This window comes from Achroia grisella, unplaced genomic scaffold (genome assembly GCF_030625045.1).
Source record: "Achroia grisella isolate CSIRO2021 unplaced genomic scaffold, CSIRO_AGI_Agris_v1 utg537, whole genome shotgun sequence".
Taxonomy (NCBI): Eukaryota; Metazoa; Arthropoda; class Insecta; order Lepidoptera; family Pyralidae; genus Achroia; species Achroia grisella.
The window spans coordinates 276,610-296,521 of NW_026712923.1; the positions used below are offsets into that span (position 1 = coordinate 276,610).

General features: G+C 30.4%; 2 protein-coding genes and 5 pseudogenes across 2 annotated transcripts; 5 read left to right on the forward strand and 2 right to left on the reverse strand.

Annotated features, from left to right (window-relative positions):
• Positions 1–769: 769 nt before the first annotated feature.
• LOC131847475 (putative nuclease HARBI1) lies at positions 770–2,846 on the forward strand (annotated as a pseudogene).
• An 80-nt stretch (positions 2,847–2,926) lies between these two features.
• LOC131847519 (uncharacterized) lies at positions 2,927–4,871 on the reverse strand (annotated as a pseudogene).
• Positions 4,872–4,945: 74 nt separating this feature from the next.
• On the forward strand, positions 4,946–7,341 carry LOC131847482 (putative nuclease HARBI1; annotated as a pseudogene).
• Positions 7,342–7,964: 623 nt separating this feature from the next.
• Positions 7,965–9,374, reverse strand: LOC131847493 (uncharacterized). Its single transcript, XM_059197075.1, has 4 exons — positions 9,266–9,374; positions 9,010–9,195; positions 8,711–8,896; positions 7,965–8,189 (listed from the first exon to the last, which is right to left on the reverse strand). The coding sequence occupies exons 2-4, from the start codon at positions 9,193–9,195 to the stop codon at positions 7,965–7,967; spliced, it is 597 nt and encodes a 198-aa protein (XP_059053058.1). The 5' UTR covers positions 9,266–9,374.
• A 231-nt stretch (positions 9,375–9,605) lies between these two features.
• LOC131847517 (putative nuclease HARBI1) lies at positions 9,606–11,295 on the forward strand (annotated as a pseudogene).
• A 3,884-nt stretch (positions 11,296–15,179) lies between these two features.
• On the forward strand, positions 15,180–17,803 carry LOC131847474 (uridine 5'-monophosphate synthase-like; annotated as a pseudogene).
• Positions 17,804–18,772: 969 nt separating this feature from the next.
• Positions 18,773–19,881, forward strand: LOC131847494 (uridine 5'-monophosphate synthase-like). Its single transcript, XM_059197076.1, has 3 exons — positions 18,773–18,878; positions 19,347–19,468; positions 19,570–19,881. Exons 1-3 carry the CDS (start codon positions 18,773–18,775, stop codon positions 19,879–19,881), a joined length of 540 nt encoding a protein of 179 aa, XP_059053059.1.
• Positions 19,882–19,912: the final 31 nt, after the last annotated feature.

The following is a 19,912-nucleotide window of genomic DNA, read 5'->3' on the forward strand; positions in this document are numbered from 1 at the left end:
AATGTTATTTGTGCTTCTTACGACGCGACGCTAGACGCTAGTTTACATTTACCTACATGTGTTGTGTTCTACACGTGTTACAAGGCAATTATTGTTTACTATCGTAATTAACTGTTTAATTAAACAACACGCATACATACATACATACTACTACTAGACATACTATTTCAAATTATTAATCAATTATTATTTCTTACCAAGTAATAAGGTATTACCTATACCTATGTAAACATTTTTTGATCTAGAGGACATACTGGCTGGTTGTAAAAAAATCGTGTATCACTTGTTTTTTTTTTTCACAAAATTTAGTATTCTGTATCAATTTTACGGAAAAGAACGGGTTAAATTTTGGACATACTCGGAATTAGTAATCATGGGTTTTCAAGTGTAATGTTATTACGTAGCTTATTTTAGACAGCTTATTTGATGAGAAAGTTTTATTAGTAATTTGTACGCTTAGAGTCATGTTTTTTTTAAGCTACATGGCACTTAAACTCAACAAACGTTATAAAAAAAAATCGTTTGTGGTCCTAGCTATTATTATACTTATTAAGCATTCATGGGTATTTTGTCAGTTATTATGTTTTTGTTACCAAGTCCTCTACACATAAAAATTAGGTTGAAATACATTCAACAAGCCATTTTTTTTAATAAGTTGTAAGGACGCTGAATTGGATATTTTTTTAAAAATCACATAATTTAGAATAACTCGAAACATATAGAGGGTCAAAATAATTGCATCTGAGCTCCTCTACCTAGTCCTGTAGGTCTACCACGAAGTGCAATTCCGAAATTTCGGATCGATATTTCGTGTGATTCGTACCATGAAAAACGTTCATTCCGAAATCGTGCCCGAAAACGGAGAATATCGTTTCGATCGTCCCAAATCGTACCATGAAGTATCCGTTCGTACGTTATTATGACGTTTTGACAGCACGTTTATCGTGATTTAAAGTGCGAAGTAGACGAAACCTAAATAGTTAACTTTTTACTTTCGTAAGTATGGATTTTACGTATATAAGTGCTGTAATATATAAAAAAGTGATTAATTAATAATTCAGTTAATGTGTTACAGTGAATAATGTGATAAAAGTTAAACTAATTAGTGTTTTTAAATATTATTGTCTTCAATATAACCTACAACTTAGCATTACTTTATTTTGATTTAGTTTCATTATGCCAAGATTGGCTGGAATTTTAGAAGCCCTCAATGAAGAAGAAATTGAAAGACGCAGGTTTAAAAGAAAAATGCGTACTAGGTACCTCCAAAGATCCATTCCCGACTTCGAGTTTGTATCTAAATACAGACTCAGTCGGGAAGTCTTCGAGAATCTTTGTCAGTATGTGGTACGATTATTACCCCTGCCTAAAAATCGATCCAATAACCAAAGTAAGATCTTATGTACATTTTGTAGATGAAAAAATTTAGTATTTACCTATTATTTAGTATTCCCATATCTATATTTTTTTCTCAGATTCTCACTGCATTAAATTTTTATGCCAGTGGTAGCTACCAGGGTGCAGTCGGACAAAATTTAGACACCACTATGGCTCAGCAGTCTGTCTCAAACTGCATCAGGGATGTAACAGATGCCCTAAATACACCCTATATACTAAGGAAATATATAAGATTTCCTCAGTCCAGGGAAGACAGGAACATATTGAAGAGAAAGTAAGTTTATGTATATTAAATATGATTAAGATTTAACTTTATAGAATTTTATGCTCTTTGTCGATTTATAATACATATACTATTAATTTAGTTCAGTCAACTATTTGTAGCTGTAAATTTATAAATGATATTGTTGTTAATTTCAGGAATCAGCATAAGTTAATTGATGTTTAAATAATCAGTAGTTTATATTTCTTTTTCAGTTTTGCTACACAGTATGGTATCCCTGGTGTTATAGGATGTATCGACAGCACCCATGTAGCTATAATTCGGCCAACAGTCAATGAAGAGAGATTTTTCAATAGAAAACATTACCACTCTTTAAATGTTCAAGTTGTAAGTACAGTATTTTATGTAAAATTTGCATAGTGTATAAATAATTCTCAAGTTATTCATATTTGTCACTATCTGCAAATATCTTTATAATGTTTGTCCTATTTTTTAGATTGCTGACAGTAATTTAAAAATTATGAATATTGACGCCTCTTATGGTGGTACCACTCATGATGTATTCATTTGGGAGCATAACGAGATCAAAGATCATTTGGAGAGTCTTCAAGGAGAAACAACTTATTTGCTGGGTAAATAAATCGTAATTGTTAAGTTTGTAGTTGTACTACATATAAAATTGGTGAACAAACAAGAATACAATGTTTTGTCATTCCTTTTCATTATTAGGATGTCATAAAAGATGATTATAGATTGTATTTCAGTATTTTTTATGTTAAATATTATTAGCTGATATTATATTGAATAGTCTATAAGCTATCAAGTGCATTTATCAAATTCCAAGTCTCACAGTTAAGTATGTTTTCTTTTCTTTCAGGTATATAAAGATTAGAAGAGAGCCATACATTCTATTTATGGTATGGGTTCGAGATAGTCATTATATCAAGGCTTTAAAGAATCAAATATCCTCACCGTTGCCTCACAGTACATTTATGAAATATTATGTATACAAGGAAAAACTTAGATAGTTTCAAGAAACTTAAAAGACTGTACAAGTAGAAACTTATGCAATAAAAATATACTAATTTTACCTAAATGCTTTTAAAATTGATATTAAACAAATGTTATGTAAAAAAGCCTATTATAGGATAGATGAATTCATAGATGACAGCAATATAATAAGTTTATTTGAATAAATGATTTTCTATTCTATTCTATTAGAAGTTAAGGCATTACTTATTTACAAAATTAAAAACTTTTTACAATAAAATATTTTTATTTTATAATCACATATATATAGGTATATATATATATATAGATAAAAGTAAAATCAAAATTGTATATTAAACATTTTTTAAAATAACACTAATTATAAATGATTAAACATTCATTCAGAAAAATGTATAAGTATATGCAAACTAAGTAGTGTAGTTCAAGGCGCATTAAATTAATGACCAGTAAAAAACTGTAGTTTAGTACTTTGTGTCTTTGTTAATACTTATATAAAGCTAAGTAACATTTTTATACTCATTATTTAACAAATCAACAAACTAACATAATTCAACAAATCAACAATGATATATATAAAGCTAAGTAACTTTTTTATACTCATTATTTAACAAATCAACAAACTAACAGAATTCAACAAATCAACAATGATATATCTAAAGCTAACTAACCTTTTTATACTCATTATTTAACAAATCAACAAACTAACGTAATTCAACAAATCAACAATGATATATCTAAAGCTAAGTAACTTTTTTTATACTCATTATTTAATAAATCAACAAACTAACACAAATCTACATTAATCATGTCAAATTTAAAAAAAAAACAAAATTTCATCTATTCAGTCGTCTTAATTCTATTTGTAGACCATCCAATCGATCCCTTATTAATACATTTAATTCCTGGAGTGATTGGCGAATCAGCCCTGACTCTACCACCCGTCGATCCTCCGCTGCGATTCGCCGCTCCTCCATTTCGAACAAACGCCGGCGTACACTGCGAGGTCCAATGGCGTCTGCTCGACGGCGTCGTCGCTCTGGACGTGTAGTAGCCGTTGAAGTTCTAAAAAAGTTTTTTTTAAAATAATTATTATCATTATTGTTTTCGGTATGCATGATTGGTACTAATACCAGACTTGATGTCTAGGAATATACTAGTGATTAGGACTATAAGCCCCCATTACTAATAATCTTAATATTTACAGAAATATTTTCATATAACAATAATTTATTATGATATAAATTTTTTAATCAATAATAAGGTATAAGTAAGTGTTATTTATTAGTACTGTCTTATCTTTACTTCTTAGTTAACATTGAAAAACTGTGTATATATAAAAAGGTACCAACTCTGTCTCAACTCATATTTCTGCTATGAAGCAGCTGTTCTTGCATAGCTGTATTTCAGTTTGAAAGGTGGGAAAAGGCTATTTAGGTACCTTATATACAGAAATAAAAGGAATGGTAATGCATGAGGAATACTATGGAAGTCACCATGTATTTTGATGACATCCATTATGTTATATATGTCTAGAGATAACAGTTAGCACTATTTTAGTAATGGTTTTACAACATACCTCTGGAAATGCAGGAACATGTGCATCCGACTGAGGTTCTCCAAAGCCCTCTCCCATAATACCCAATATTCTGCACTGTATTGGGTTTAAAGGATCAGCAGATGATGGCCCTACCCCAGTGGCTGTGGCAGACCTTCGAGCAGCAGTAGCAGCTTTTTTAGTTAGATATTTTTTGTCAGCCCATACCTAAAATTTATAAAATTTATAAAGTATCAGTATTGGAAAATTTTATTTAATAACAAAATTATTTAACATTTTAAATGCATATCACGTACTAAAATATCAAGAAAAGTGCTTACCTTCTGCCACTGCTTTACAGTTTAGTGCATCCACCCAATGCATTGAGTTCGTCTGTGAGACGAACCCATAATTGGGTGGATCTTGTTCGCCCTTCTGCATTTCTACAGTGGCCACGAGCTAACTCCTGGTGCTCTGCTAGGAATGTTAGGAGTGTATGCACTTGTTCCACAGTGGGATTACTCATCTAAATGCATAAATACATTTGTTAGCGCTTGTCATAAATAGAAACTAATAAATAAAATCAAAGTTATTACATGTTCATTTTCATTGATGTTTAACGAACAAATTTAGCAATAAAAAATTATTTAAAAACACTTGTGATGATAATTCTTAAGTTTATATATAAAAAAATAAAAACAAAAATATTTGTAATACGCAGTAACGTTATTTTCAAATATAAATAGAGGTTTGACGTTTTCTTATGACATAAAATACTACTAATTTTAGAAGTTTATAATTTCAATACATTTAAATATAAACGACTGTACATTTTATTTTATCCGGAGTATACCACTTTATTTTTTCCTAATTTAAGAGTGTATAATAAAAGACCTCGCATCTTTCATTCGTTCACGATCATAGTCTATGGTACCCGTCCGAAATATCTTATTCCGAAGAAACTTCATGGTTCCTTTAAACTAGTATTTCGGTCGTCTTTCGTTTCGTTACGCGATAATCGGCAGTAACTTTCGTGGTAGACCTACTGATGGGAAAACGTCGAGTCACCAGTAACCTTTAGGTCTACCACGAAGTGCAATTCCGAAATTTCGGATCGATATTTCGTGTGATTCGTACCATGAAAAACGTTCATTCCGAAATCGTGCCCGAAAACGGAGAATATCGTTTCGATCGTCCCAAATCGTACCATGAAGTATCCGTTCGTACGTTATTATGACGTTTTGACAGCACGTTTATCGTGATTTAAAGTGCGAAGTAGACGAAACCTAAATAGTTAACTTTTTACTTTCGTAAGTATGGATTTTACGTATATAAGTGCTGTAATATATAAAAAAGTGATTAATTAATAATTCAGTTAATGTGTTACAGTGAATAATGTGATAAAAGTTAAACTAATTAGTGTTTTTAAATATTATTGTCTTCAATATAACCTACAACTTAGCATTACTTTATTTTGATTTAGTTTCATTATGCCAAGATTGGCTGGAATTTTAGAAGCCCTCAATGAAGAAGAAATTGAAAGACGCAGGTTTAAAAGAAAAATGCGTACTAGGTACCTCCAAAGATCCATTCCCGACTTCGAGTTTGTATCTAAATACAGACTCAGTCGGGAAGTCTTCGAGAATCTTTGTCAGTATGTGGTACGATTATTACCCCTGCCTAAAAATAGTTGAGCAATCGATCCAATAACCAAAGTAAGATCTTATGTACATTTTGTACATGAAAAAATTTAGTATTTACCTATTATTTAGTATTCCCATATCTATATTTTTTTTTCAGATTCTCACTGCATTAAATTTTTATGCCAGTGGTAGCTACCAGGGTGCAGTCGGACAAAATTTAGACACCACTATGGCTCAGCAGTCTGTCTCAAACTGCATCAGGGATGTAACAGATGCCCTAAATACACCCTATATACTAAGGAAATATATAAGATTTCCTCAGTCCAGGGAAGACAGGAACATATTGAAGAGAAAGTAAGTTTATGTATATTAAATATGATTAAGATTTAACTTTATAGAATTTTATGCTCTTTGTCGATTTATAATACATATACTATTAATTTAGTTCAGTCAACTATTTGTAGCTGTAAATTTATAAATGATATTGTTGTTAATTTCAGGAATCAGCATAAGTTAATTGATGTTTAAATAATCAGTAGTTTATATTTCTTTTTCAGTTTTGCTACACAGTATGGTATCCCTGGTGTTATAGGATGTATCGACAGCACCCATGTAGCTATAATTCGGCCAACAGTCAATGAAGAGAGATTTTTCAATAGAAAACATTACCACTCTTTAAATGTTCAAGTTGTAAGTACAGTATTTTATGTAAAATTTGCATAGTGTATAAATAATTCTCAAGTTATTCATATTTGTCACTATCTGCAAATATCTTTATAATGTTTGTCCTATTTTTTAGATTGCTGACAGTAATTTAAAAATTATGAATATTGACGCCTCTTATGGTGGTGCCACTCATGATGCATTCATTTGGGAGCATAACGAGATCAAAGATCATTTGGAGAGTCTTCAAGGAGAAACAACTTATTTGCTGGGTAAATAAATCGTAATTGTTAACTTTGTAGTTGTACTACATATAAAATTGGTGAACAAACAAGAATACAATGTTTTGTCATTCCTTTTCATTATTAGGATGTCATAAAAGATGATTATAGATTATATTTCAGTATTTTTTATGTTAAATATTATTAGCTGATATTAGTCTATAAGCTATCAAGTGCATTTATCAAATTCCAAGTCTCACAGTTAAGTGTGTTTTCTTTTCTTTCAGGTATATAAAGATTAGAAGAGAGCCATACGTTCTATTTATGGTATGGGTTCGACATAGTCATTATATCAAGGCTTTAAAGAATCAAATATCCTCACCGTTGCCTCACAGTACATTTATGAAATATTATGTATACAAGGAAAAACTTAGATAGTTTCAAGAAACTTAAAGACTGTACAAGTAGAAATTTATGCAATAAAAATATACTAATTTTACCTAAATGCTGTTAAAATTGATATTAAACAAATGTTATGTAAAAAAGCCTATTATAGGATAGATGAATTCATAGATGACAGCAATATAATAAGTTTATTTGAATAAATGATTTTCTATTCTATTCTATTAGAAGTTAAGGCATTACTTATTTACAAAATTAAAAACTTTTTACAATAAAATATTTTTATTTTATAATCACATATATGTAGGTATATATATATATAGATAAAAGTAAAATCAAAATTGTATATTAAAATTTTTTTAAAATAACACTAATTATAAATGATTAAACATTCATTCAGAAAAATGTTGTATAAGTATATGCAAACTAAGTAGTGTAAGTTCAAGGCACATTAAATTAATGACTAGTAAAAAACTGTAGTTTAGTACTTTTTCTTTTTTAATAATTATATAAATCTAACTAACTTTTTTATACTCATTATTTAACAAATCAACAAACTAACATAATTCAACAAATCAACAATGATATATATAAAGCTAAGTAACTTTTTTATACTCATTATTTAACAAATCAACAAACTAACAGAATTCAACAAATCAACAATGATATATCTAAAGCTAACTAACTTTTTTATACTCATTATTTAACAAATCAACAAACTAACGTAATTCAACAAATCAACAATGATATATCTAAAGCTAAGTAACTTTTTTTTTTTTTTTTTTTTTATACTCATTATTTAACAAATCAACAAACTAACACAAATCTACATTAATCATGTCAAATTTAAAAAAAAAACAAAATTTCATCTATTCAGTCATCTTAATTCTATTAGTAGACCATCCAATCGATCCCTTATTAATACATTTAATTCCTGGAGTGATTGGCGAATCAGCCCTGACTCTACCACCCGTCGATCCTCCGCTGCGATTCGCCGCTCCTCCATTTCGAACAAACGCCTGCGTACACTGCGAGGGCCAATGGCGTCTGCTCGACGGCGTCGTCGCTCTGGACGTGTAGTAGCCGTTGAAGTTCTAAAAAAGTTTTTTTTTTTTTTAAAAATAATTATTATCATTATTGTTTTCGGTATGCATGATTGGTACTAATACCAGACTTGATGTCTAGGAATATACTAGTGATTAGGACTATAAGCCCCCATTACTAATAATCTTAATATTTACAGAAATATTTTCATATAACAATAATTTATTATGATATAAATTTTTTAATCAATAATAAGGTATAAGTAAGTGTTATTTATTAGTACTGTCTTATCTTTACTTCTTAGTTAACATTGAAAAACTGTGTATATATAAAAAGGTACCAACTCTGTCTCAACTCATATTTCTGCTATGAAGCAGCTGTTCTTGCATAGCTGTATTTCAGTTTGAAAGGTGGGAAAAGGCTATTTAGGTACCTTATATACAGAAATAAAAGGAATGGTAATGCATGAGGAATACTATGGAAGTCACCATGTATTTTGATGACATCCATTATGTTATATATGTCTAGAGATAACAGTTAGCACTATTTTAGTAATGGTTTTACAACATACCTCTGGAAATGCAGGAACATGTGCATCCGACTGAGGTTCTCCAAAGCCCTCTCCCATAATACCCAATATTCTGCACTGTATTGGGTTTAAAGGATCAGCAGATGATGGCCCTACCCCAGTGGCTGTGGCAGACCTTCGAGCAGCAGTAGCAGCTTTTTTAGTTAGATATTTTTTGTCAGCCCATACCTAAAATTTATAAAATTTATAAAGTATCAGTATTGGAAAATTTTATTTAATAACAAAATTATTTAACATTTTAAATGCATATCACGTACTAAAATATCAAGAAAAGTGCTTACCTTCTGCCACTGCTTTACAGTTTTAGTGCATCCACCCAATGCATTGAGTTCGTCTGTGAGACGAACCCATAATTGGGTGGATCTTGTTCGCCCTTCTGCATTTCTACAGTGGCCACGAGCTAACTCCTGGTGCTCTGCTAGGAATGTTAGGAGTGTATGCACTTGTTCCACAGTGGGATTACTCATCTAAATGCATAAATACATTTGTTAGCGCTTGTCATAAATAGAAACTAATAAATAAAATCAAAGTTATTACATGTTCATTTTCATTGATGTTTAACGAACAAATTTAGCAATAAAAAATTATTTAAAAACACTTGTGATGATAATTCTTAAGTTTATATATAAAAAAATAAAAACAAAAATATTTGTAATACGCAGTAACGTTATTTTCAAATATAAATAGAGGTTTGACGTTTTCTTATGACATAAAATACTACTAATTTTAGAAGTTTATAATTTCAATACATTTAAATATAAACGACTGTACATTTTATTTTATCCGGAGTATACCACTTTATTTTTTTCCTAATTTAAGAGTGTATAATAAAAGACCTCGCATCTTTCATTCGTTCACGATCATAGTCTATGGTACCCGTCCGAAATATCTTATTCCGAAGAAACTTCATGGTTCCTTTAAACTAGTATTTCGGTCGTCTTTCGTTTCGTTACGCGATAATCGGCAGTAACTTTCGTGGTAGACCTACTGATGGGAAAACGTCGAGTCACCAGTAACCTTTAGGTCTACCACGAAGTGCAATTCCGAAATTTCGGATCGATATTTCGTGTGATTCGTACCATGAAAAACGTTCATTCCGAAATCGTGCCCGAAAACGGAGAATATCGTTTCGATCGTCCCAAATCGTACCATGAAGTATCCGTTCGTACGTTATTATGACGTTTTGACAGCACGTTTATCGTGATTTAAAGTGCGAAGTAGACGAAACCTAAATAGTTAACTTTTTACTTTCGTAAGTATGGATTTTACGTATATAAGTGCTGTAATATATAAAAAAGTGATTAATTAATAATTCAGTTAATGTGTTACAGTGAATAATGTGATAAAAGTTAAACTAATTAGTGTTTTTAAATATTATTGTCTTCAATATAACCTACAACTTAGCATTACTTTATTTTGATTTAGTTTCATTATGCCAAGATTGGCTGGAATTTTAGAAGCCCTCAATGAAGAAGAAATTGAAAGACGCAGGTTTAAAAGAAAAATGCGTACTAGGTACCTCCAAAGATCCATTCCCGACTTCGAGTTTGTATCTAAATACAGACTCAGTCGGGAAGTCTTCGAGAATCTTTGTCAGTATGTGGTACGATTATTACCCCTGCCTAAAAATAGTTGAGCAATCGATCCAATAACCAAAGTAAGATCTTATGTACATTTTGTACATGAAAAAATTTAGTATTTACCTATTATTTAGTATTCCCATATCTATATTTTTTTTTCAGATTCTCACTGCATTAAATTTTTATGCCAGTGGTAGCTACCAGGGTGCAGTCGGACAAAATTTAGACACCACTATGGCTCAGCAGTCTGTCTCAAACTGCATCAGGGATGTAACAGATGCCCTAAATACACCCTATATACTAAGGAAATATATAAGATTTCCTCAGTCCAGGGAAGACAGGAACATATTGAAGAGAAAGTAAGTTTATGTATATTAAATATGATTAAGATTTAACTTTATAGAATTTTATGCTCTTTGTCGATTTATAATACATATACTATTAATTTAGTTCAGTCAACTATTTGTAGCTGTAAATTTATAAATGATATTGTTGTTAATTTCAGGAATCAGCATAAGTTAATTGATGTTTAAATAATCAGTAGTTTATATTTCTTTTTCAGTTTTGCTACACAGTATGGTATCCCTGGTGTTATAGGATGTATCGACAGCACCCATGTAGCTATAATTCGGCCAACAGTCAATGAAGAGAGATTTTTCAATAGAAAACATTACCACTCTTTAAATGTTCAAGTTGTAAGTACAGTATTTTATGTAAAATTTGCATAGTGTATAAATAATTCTCAAGTTATTCATATTTGTCACTATCTGCAAATATCTTTATAATGTTTGTCCTATTTTTTAGATTGCTGACAGTAATTTAAAAATTATGAATATTGACGCCTCTTATGGTGGTGCCACTCATGATGCATTCATTTGGGAGCATAACGAGATCAAAGATCATTTGGAGAGTCTTCAAGGAGAAACAACTTATTTGCTGGGTAAATAAATCGTAATTGTTAACTTTGTAGTTGTACTACATATAAAATTGGTGAACAAACAAGAATACAATGTTTTGTCATTCCTTTTCATTATTAGGATGTCATAAAAGATGAGGCTAGATGGTATTTCTGTATTTTTTATGTTAAATATTATTAGCTGATATTAGTCTATATGCTATCAAGTGCATTTATCAAATTCCAAGTCTCACAGTTAAGTATGTTTTCTTTTCTTTCAGGTATATAAAGATAGAAGAGAGCCATACGTTCTATTTATGGTATGGGTTCGAGATAGTCATTATATCAAGGCTTTAAAGAATCAAATATCCTCACCGTTGCCTCACAGTACATTTATGAAATATTATGTATACAAGGAAAAACTTAGATAGTTTCAAGAAACTTAAAGACTGTACAAGTAGAAATTTATGCAATAAAAATATACTAATTTTACCTAAATGCTGTTAAAATTGATATTAAACAAATGTTATGTAAAAAAGCCTATTATAGGATAGATGAATTCATAGATGACAGCAATATAATAAGTTTATTTGAATAAATGATTTTCTATTCTATTCTATTAGAAGTTAAGGCATTACTTAATTACAAAATTAAACACTTTTTACAATAAAATATTTTTATTTTATAATCACATATATATAGGTATATATATATATAGATAAAAGTAAAATCAAAATTGTATATTAAACATTTTTTAAAATAACACTAATTATAAATGATTAAACATTCAATCAAAAAAATGTTGTATAATTATATGCAAACTAAGTAGTGTAGTTGATGGCGCATTAAATTAATGACCAGTAAAAAACTGTAGTTTAGTACTTTGTGTCATTGTTAATACTTATATAAAGCTAAGTAACATTTTTATACTCATTATTTAACAAATCAACAAACTAACATAATTCAACAAATCAACAATGATATATATAAAGCTAAGTAACTTTTTTATACTCATTATTTAACAAATCAACAAACTAACAGAATTCAACAAATCAACAATGATATATCTAAAGCTAACTAACTTTTTTATACTCATTATTTAACAAATCAACAAACTAACGTAATTCAACAAATCAACAATGATATATCTAAAGCTAAGTAACTTTTTTTTTTTTTTTTTATACTCATTATTTAACAAATCAACAAACTAACACAAATCTACATTAATCATGTCAAATTTAAAAAAAAAACAAAATTTCATCTATTCAGTCATCTTAATTCTATTTGTAGACCATCCAATCGATCCCTTATTAATACATTTAATTCCTGGAGTGATTGGCGAATCAGCCCTGACTCTACCACCCGTCGATCCTCCGCTGCGATTCGCCGCTCCTCCATTTCGAACAAACGCCTGCGTACACTGCGAGGGCCAATGGCGTCTGCTCGACGGCGTCGTCGCTCTGGACGTGTAGTAGCCGTTGAAGTTCTAAAAAAGTTTTTTTTTTTTTTTTTAAAATAATTATTATCATTATTGTTTTCGGTATGCATGATTGGTACTAATACCAGACTTGATGTCTAGGAATATACTAGTGATTAGGACTATAAGCCCCCATTACTAATAATCTTAATATTTACAGAAATATTTTCATATAACAATAATTTATTTATGATATAAATTTTTTAATCAATAATAAGGTATAAGTAAGTGTTATTTATTAGTACTGTCTTATCTTTACTTCTTAGTTAACATTGAAAAACTGTGTATATATAAAAAGGTACCAACTCTGTCTCAACTCATATTTCTGCTATGAAGCAGCTGTTCTTGCATAGCTGTATTTCAGTTTGAAAGGTGGGAAAAGGCTATTTAGGTACCTTATATACAGAAATAAAAGGAATGGTAATGCATGAGGAATACTATGGAAGTCACCATGTATTTTGATGACATCCATTATGTTATATATGTCTAGAGATAACAGTTAGCACTATTTCAGTAATGGTTTTACAACATACCTCTGGAAATGCAGGAACATGTGCATCCGACTGAGGTTCTCCAAAGCCCTCTCCCATAATACCCAATATTCTGCACTGTATTGGGTTTAAAGGATCAGCAGATGATGGCCCTACCCCAGTGGCTGTGGCAGACCTTCGAGCAGCAGTAGCAGCTTTTTTAGTTAGATATTTTTTGTCAGCCCATACATAAAATTTATAAAGTATCAGTATTGGAAAAAATTTTATTTAACAAAATTATTTAACATTTTAAATGCATATCACGTACTAAAATATCAAGAAAAGTGCTTACCTTCTGCCACTGCTTTACAGTTTTAGTGCATCCACCCAATGCATGGAGTTCGTCTGTGAGACGAACCCATAATTGGGTGGATCTTGTTCGCCCTTCTGCATTTCTACAGTGGCCACGAGCTAACTCCTGGTGCTCTGCTAGGAATGTTAGGAGTGTATGCACTTGTTCCACAGTGGGATTACTCATCTAAATGCATAAATACATTTGTTAGCGCTTGTCATAAATAGAAACTAATAAATAAAATCAAAGTTATTAGATGTTCATTTTCATTGATGTTTAACGAACAAATTTAGCAATAAAAAATTATTTAAAAACACTTGTGATGATAATTCTTAAGTTTATATATAAAAAAATAAAAACAAAAATATTTGTAATACGCAGTAACGTTATTTTCAAATATAAATAGAGGTTTGACGTTTCCTTATGACATAAAATACTACTAATTTTAGAAGTTTATAATTTTCATTTAAATATAAACGACTGTACATTTTATTTTATCCGGAGTATACCACTTTATTTTTTTCCTAATTTAAGAGTGTATAATAAAAGACCTCTCATCTTTCATTCGTTCACGATCATAGTCTATGGTACCCGTCCGAAATATCTTATTCCGAAGAAACTTCATGGTTCCTTTAAACTAGTATTTCGGTCGTCTTTCGTTTCGTTACGCGATAATCGGCAGTAACTTTCGTGGTAGACCTACTGATGGGAAAACGTCGAGTCACCAGTAACCTTTAGGTCTACCACGAAGTGCAATTCCGAAATTTCGGATCGATATTTCGTGTGATTCGTACCATGAAAAACGTTCATTCCGAAATCGTGCCCGAAAACGGAGAATATCGTTTCGATCGTCCCAAATCGTACCATGAAGTATCCATTCGTACGTGATTATGACGTTTTGACAGCACGTTTATCGTGATTTAAAGCGCGAAGTAGACGAAACCTAAATAGTTAACTTTTTACTTTAGATGCTGACTGTTAAATAGTTCGTCCCGAAAATCATAGATGTCCTATATTTTGTTACGAGTTGTTCTTCCCCTCCCCTGAATGAATGGAACTGAATGGAACATTCTTAGCATCTTAGTACTGCGCTAACGCACATACACACGTGGTATAATATAATTGTTGTTTACTATCGTAATTTTGTTTAATCAAATAACAATGGCTTATAATACACTAGAAGAACTAGCAATAAAGTTGTTTGATATAGATGCAGTTAAATTCGGGGAGTTTAAGACGAAGAGTGGAACTATGACACCTGTTTACTTTGATTTGAGGGTTATAGTTAGTTATCCGGACGTAATGGTATGTGAAAAATTAATATTCTTACTAATAAGTTGTATCTAATACTGTCTTATATTAACTTGAATTTATTGTACGACGTCAGATTCGACATTAGTTGTGTTTCATATTATATCTATTCCCAGGTTATTGAGACTGGTACTGTGGCTGTCATGTGGTGTTTTATAGAGTATCTATTGTATTCAAAATATTTATAATAATAATGTGTAAAGGGACCGGCTATATTATCAATTTAATTAACGACAATAATAAAATTATTTTTTTATTATTCAGAATTGAAATGAAATATGATTTTAATAATTTATTTGACTTGTATAAACATACTTGTGTTATAAACAGATGTTCAATATTTTAATATTTCAGATCCAATTCTATTATTAATTATAAAAAAAAATCGTTTGTGGTCCTAGCTATTATTATACTTATTAAGCATTCATGGGTATTTTGTCAGTTATTATGTTTTTGTTACCAAGTCCTCTACACATAAAAATTAGGTTGAAATACATTCAACAAGCCATTTTTTTTAATAAGTTGTAAGGACGCTGAATTGGATATTTTTTTAAAAATCACATAATTTAGAATAACTCGAAACATATAGAGGGTCAAAATAATTGCATCTGAGCTCCTCTACCTAGTCCTGATGGGAAAACGTCGAGTCACCAGTAACCTTGTATACATGAGTAATATATTAGTTATCTGTGGTAATACCGATGGACAGAAACAAAAGATAGATGCTGACTGTTAAATAGTTCGTCCCGAAAATCATAGATGTCCTATATTTTGTTACGAGTTGTTCTTCCCCTCCCCTGAATGAATGGAACTGAATGGAACATTCTTAGCATCTTAGTACTGCGCTAACGCACATACACACGTGGTATAATATAATTGTTGTTTACTATCGTAATTTTGTTTAATCAAATAACAATGGCTTATAATACACTAGAAGAACTAGCAATAAAGTTGTTTGATATAGATGCAGTTAAATTCGGGGAGTTTAAGACGAAGAGTGGAACTATGACACCTGTTTACTTTGATTTGAGGGTTATAGTTAGTTATCCGGACGTAATGGTATGTGAAAAATTAATATTCTTACTAATAAGTTGTATCTAATACTGTCTTATATTAACTTGAATTTATTGTACGACGTCAGATTCGACATTAGTTGTGTTTCATATTATATCTATTCCCAGGTTATTGAGACTGGTACTGTGGCTGTCATGTGGTGTTTTATAGAGTATCTATTGTATTCAAAATATTTATAATAATAATGTGTAAAGGGACCGGCTATATTATCAATTTAATTAACGACAATAATAAAATTATTTTTTTATTATTCAGAATTGAAATGAAATATGATTTTAATAATTTATTTGACTTGTATAAACATACTTGTGTTATAAACAGATGTTCAATATTTTAATATTTCAGATCCAATTCTAAAAGTGAATACACTTCAGGAATATAATTTGCTATTTTTGCATTATTTAAATATTAATTATCTACTTGTTTTTTTCAGGAACTATTAACAGTCCTGCTTTACGACATTGTTAGTAACCATAAAAAATATGATCACATATGTGGAGTCCCTTACACAGCTCTACCAATTGCTACTTTACTTAGTGTTAAGGTAAAGAAACCAATGCTATTGCGAAGAAAAGAGGCAAAAGCATATGGTACTAAGAAAATGATAGAAGGTCATTATAAAGTGGGTGAAACTTGTCTTATAATTGAAGATGTAGTAACTTCTGGTTCTAGTGTATTAGAAACAGTCAAAGATTTAAATAAAGAAGGGTTAATAGTTAAAAATGCTATAATTATTTTAGACAGAGAACAAGGTGGCAGAATGAATCTTGAATCCAATAATGTATATATTGATTCACTATTTACAATGACTGAGTTAATTGACATTCTCGAAAAACATAAAAAGATTACAAAAGAAATGTCTATAAAGATTCACAAATATTTAAGAGAAGTTAAAGCACCAGTAACTAAAGGTAAGTGCATATATCTGATTTCTATATAAGATTTACCATTTATTATATCAACTCCTTGATATAAGTTATTTTGTTGATGTCCATTTCCAACAATTTAATAATACTCATTGTTTGCAGATTCATTTGAGGACAGAATTCGAATACCTTTCGAGAAGAGAGCAGAGTTATCAAAGAATCTAGTAGCAAAACAACTTTTAACATTATGTCTATTAAAAAAACAAACCTATGTTTATCTGTCGATTTGACATCAACTGTAAAAATTCTCGAACTTCTTGAAAAAGTAGGAGAATACATATGCTTAGTGAAAACCCATGTTGATATTATAGAAGATTTTACTTCTGATTTCATTTCTCGACTTAAACAATTAGCGGACAGATTTAATTTTTTGATTCTGGAGGACAGGAAATTTGCGGATATTGGTAACACAGTATCATTACAATATCAAAAAGGGTTATATAAGATTTCAGAATGGGCAGATTGTGTGACATCTCATTCTTTACCTGGAGAGGGTATATTGAAGGCTCTGAGCAGTGCATGTACTGGAATAGAAAACCGTGGTGTATTTCTTCTAGCTGAAATGAGCAGTGAGGTATAAATAGAATCTTAGCTCTTAGATGAAACGAAATTTAAACTTAGAACCTGGTTATGTAAACAAATTATTTTTTTTGACAGGGAAATTTGATCTCTGCAGAATACAGAGAAGAAAGTGTGAACATGGCTTCAAAGAATCCAAATATAATTACTGGTTTTGTATGCCAAAATAAGGATACATTTAAAGATCCTGGGCTGTTACAATTAACTCCTGGCGTACAACTCGAAAGTGCTAAGGATGATCTGGGTCAAGTATACAATACACCAGAAAAAGTAATTTTAGAAAATGGTGCAGATATTGTGGTTGTTGGGCGCGGAATAGTCAATGCAAAGAGCCCAGAAGCACAGGCGGTCGTTTACAGAGATGCTTTATGGAAATGTTATTCAAAAAGAATCTCAGGTAAATTAGAGTAAGTGTTAGTTGAGTAAAAAAAATATTATTACATATATATATATATATATATATATATATATATATATATATATATAATTATGGTATAGTAATTATATAACTAAAGAAGTAGTAATTGAGCGACGGAGCTGAGCTCGGCATCTATGCAATGGCGCTATATCTATAAAGTCAATTTTAGATTTGTTTTGGTTTAATACTGTCTTATATTAACTTGAATTTATTGTACGACGTCAGATTCGACATTAGTTGTGTTTCATATTATATCTATTCCCAGGTTATTGAGACTGTACTGTGGCTGTAATGTGGTGTTTTGAAGAGTATCTATTGTATTCAAAATATTTATAATAATAATGTGTAAAGGGACCGGCTATATTATCAATTTAATTAACGACAATAATAAAATTATTTTTTTATTATTCAGAATTGAAATGAAATATGATTTTAATAATTTATTTGACTTGTATAAACATACTTGTGTTATAAACAGATGTTCAATATTTTAATATTTCAGATCCAATTCTAAAAGTGAATACACTTCAGGAATATAATTTGCTATTTTTGCATTATTTAAATATTAATTATCTACTTGTTTTTTTCAGGAACTATTAACAGTCCTGCTTTACGACATTGTTAGTAACCATAAAAAATATGATCACATATGTGGAGTACCTTACACAGCTCTACCAATTGCTACTTTACTTAGTGTTAAGGTAAAGAAACCAATGCTATTGCGAAGAAAAGATGCAAAAGCATATGGTACTAAGAAAATGATAGAAGGTCATTATAAAGTGGGTGAAACTTGTCTTATAATTGAAGATGTAGTAACTTCTGGTTCTAGTGTATTAGAAACAGTCAAAGATTTAAATAAAGAAGGGTTAATAGTTAAAAATGCTATAATTATTTTAGACAGAGAACAAGGTGGCAGAATGAATCTTGAATCCAATAATGTATATATTGATTCACTATTTACAATGACTGAGTTAATTGACATTCTCGAAAAACATAAAAAGATTACAAAAGAAATGTCTATAAAGCTTCACAAATATCTAAGAGAAGTTAAAGCACCAGTAACTAAAGGTAAGTGCATATATCTGATTTCTATATAAGATTTACCATTTATTATATCAACTCCTTGATATAAGTTATTTTATTGATGACCATTTCCAACAATTTAATAATACTCATTGTTTGCAGATTAATTTGAGGACAGAATTCGAATACCTTTCGAGAAGAGAGCAGAGTTATCAAAGAATCTAGTAGCAAAACAACTCTTTAACATTATGTCTATTAAAAAAACAAACCTATGTTTATCTGTCGATTTGACATCATCTGTAAAAATTCTCGAACTTCTAGAAAAAGTAGGAGAATACATATGCTTAGTGAAAACCCATGTTGATATTATAGAAGATTTTACTTCTGATTTCATTTCTCGACTTAAACAATTAGCGGACAGATTTAATTTTTTGATTCTGGAGGACAGGAAATTTGCGGATATTGGTAACACAGTATCATTACAATATCAAAAAGGGTTATATAAGATTTCAGAATGGGGAGATTGTGTGACATCTCATTTTTTACCTGGAGAGGGTATATTGAAGGCTCTGAGCAGTGCATGTACTGGAATAGAAAACCGTGGTGTATTTCTTCTAGCTGAATTGAGCAGTGAGGTATAAATAGAATCTTAGCTCTTAGATGAAACGAAATTTAAACTTAGAACCTGGTTATGTAAACAAATTATTTTTTTGACAGGGAAATTTGATTTCTGCAGAATACAGAGAAGAAACTGAACATGGCTTCAAAGAATCCAAATATAATTACTGGTTTTGTATGCCAAAATAAGGATACATTTAAAGATCCTGGGCTGTTACAATTAACTCCTGGCGTACAACTCGAAAGTGCTAAGGACGATCTGGGTCAAGTATACAATACACCAGAAAAAGTAATTTTAGAAAATGGTGCAGATATTGTGGTTGTTGGGCGCGGAATAGTCAATGCAAAGAGCCCAGAAGCACAGGCGGTCGTTTACAGAGATGCTTTATGGAAATGTTATTCAAAAAGAATCTCAGGTAAATTAGAGTAAGTGTTAGTTGAGTAAAAAATTATTATTATAT

Coding starts and splice junctions, on each gene's coding strand:
- LOC131847493 (XM_059197075.1), bottom strand. CDS start 9,195: ATGAGTAATCCCACTGTGGAACAAGTGCATACACTCCTAACATTCCTA. Junction 8,897..9,009: donor CTGTAAAGCAGTGGCAGAAG/GTAAGCACTTTT, acceptor TATAAATTTTAG/GTATGGGCTGACAAAAAATA. Junction 8,190..8,710: donor ATGTTCCTGCATTTCCAGAG/GTATGTTGTAAA, acceptor AAACTTTTTTAG/AACTTCAACGGCTACTACAC.
- LOC131847494 (XM_059197076.1), top strand. CDS start 18,773: ATGACTGAGTTAATTGACATTCTCGAAAAACATAAAAAGATTACAAAA. Junction 18,879..19,346: donor TAAAGCACCAGTAACTAAAG/GTAAGTGCATAT, acceptor ATAAGATTTCAG/AATGGGGAGATTGTGTGACA. Junction 19,469..19,569: donor TAGCTGAATTGAGCAGTGAG/GTATAAATAGAA, acceptor TGATTTCTGCAG/AATACAGAGAAGAAACTGAA.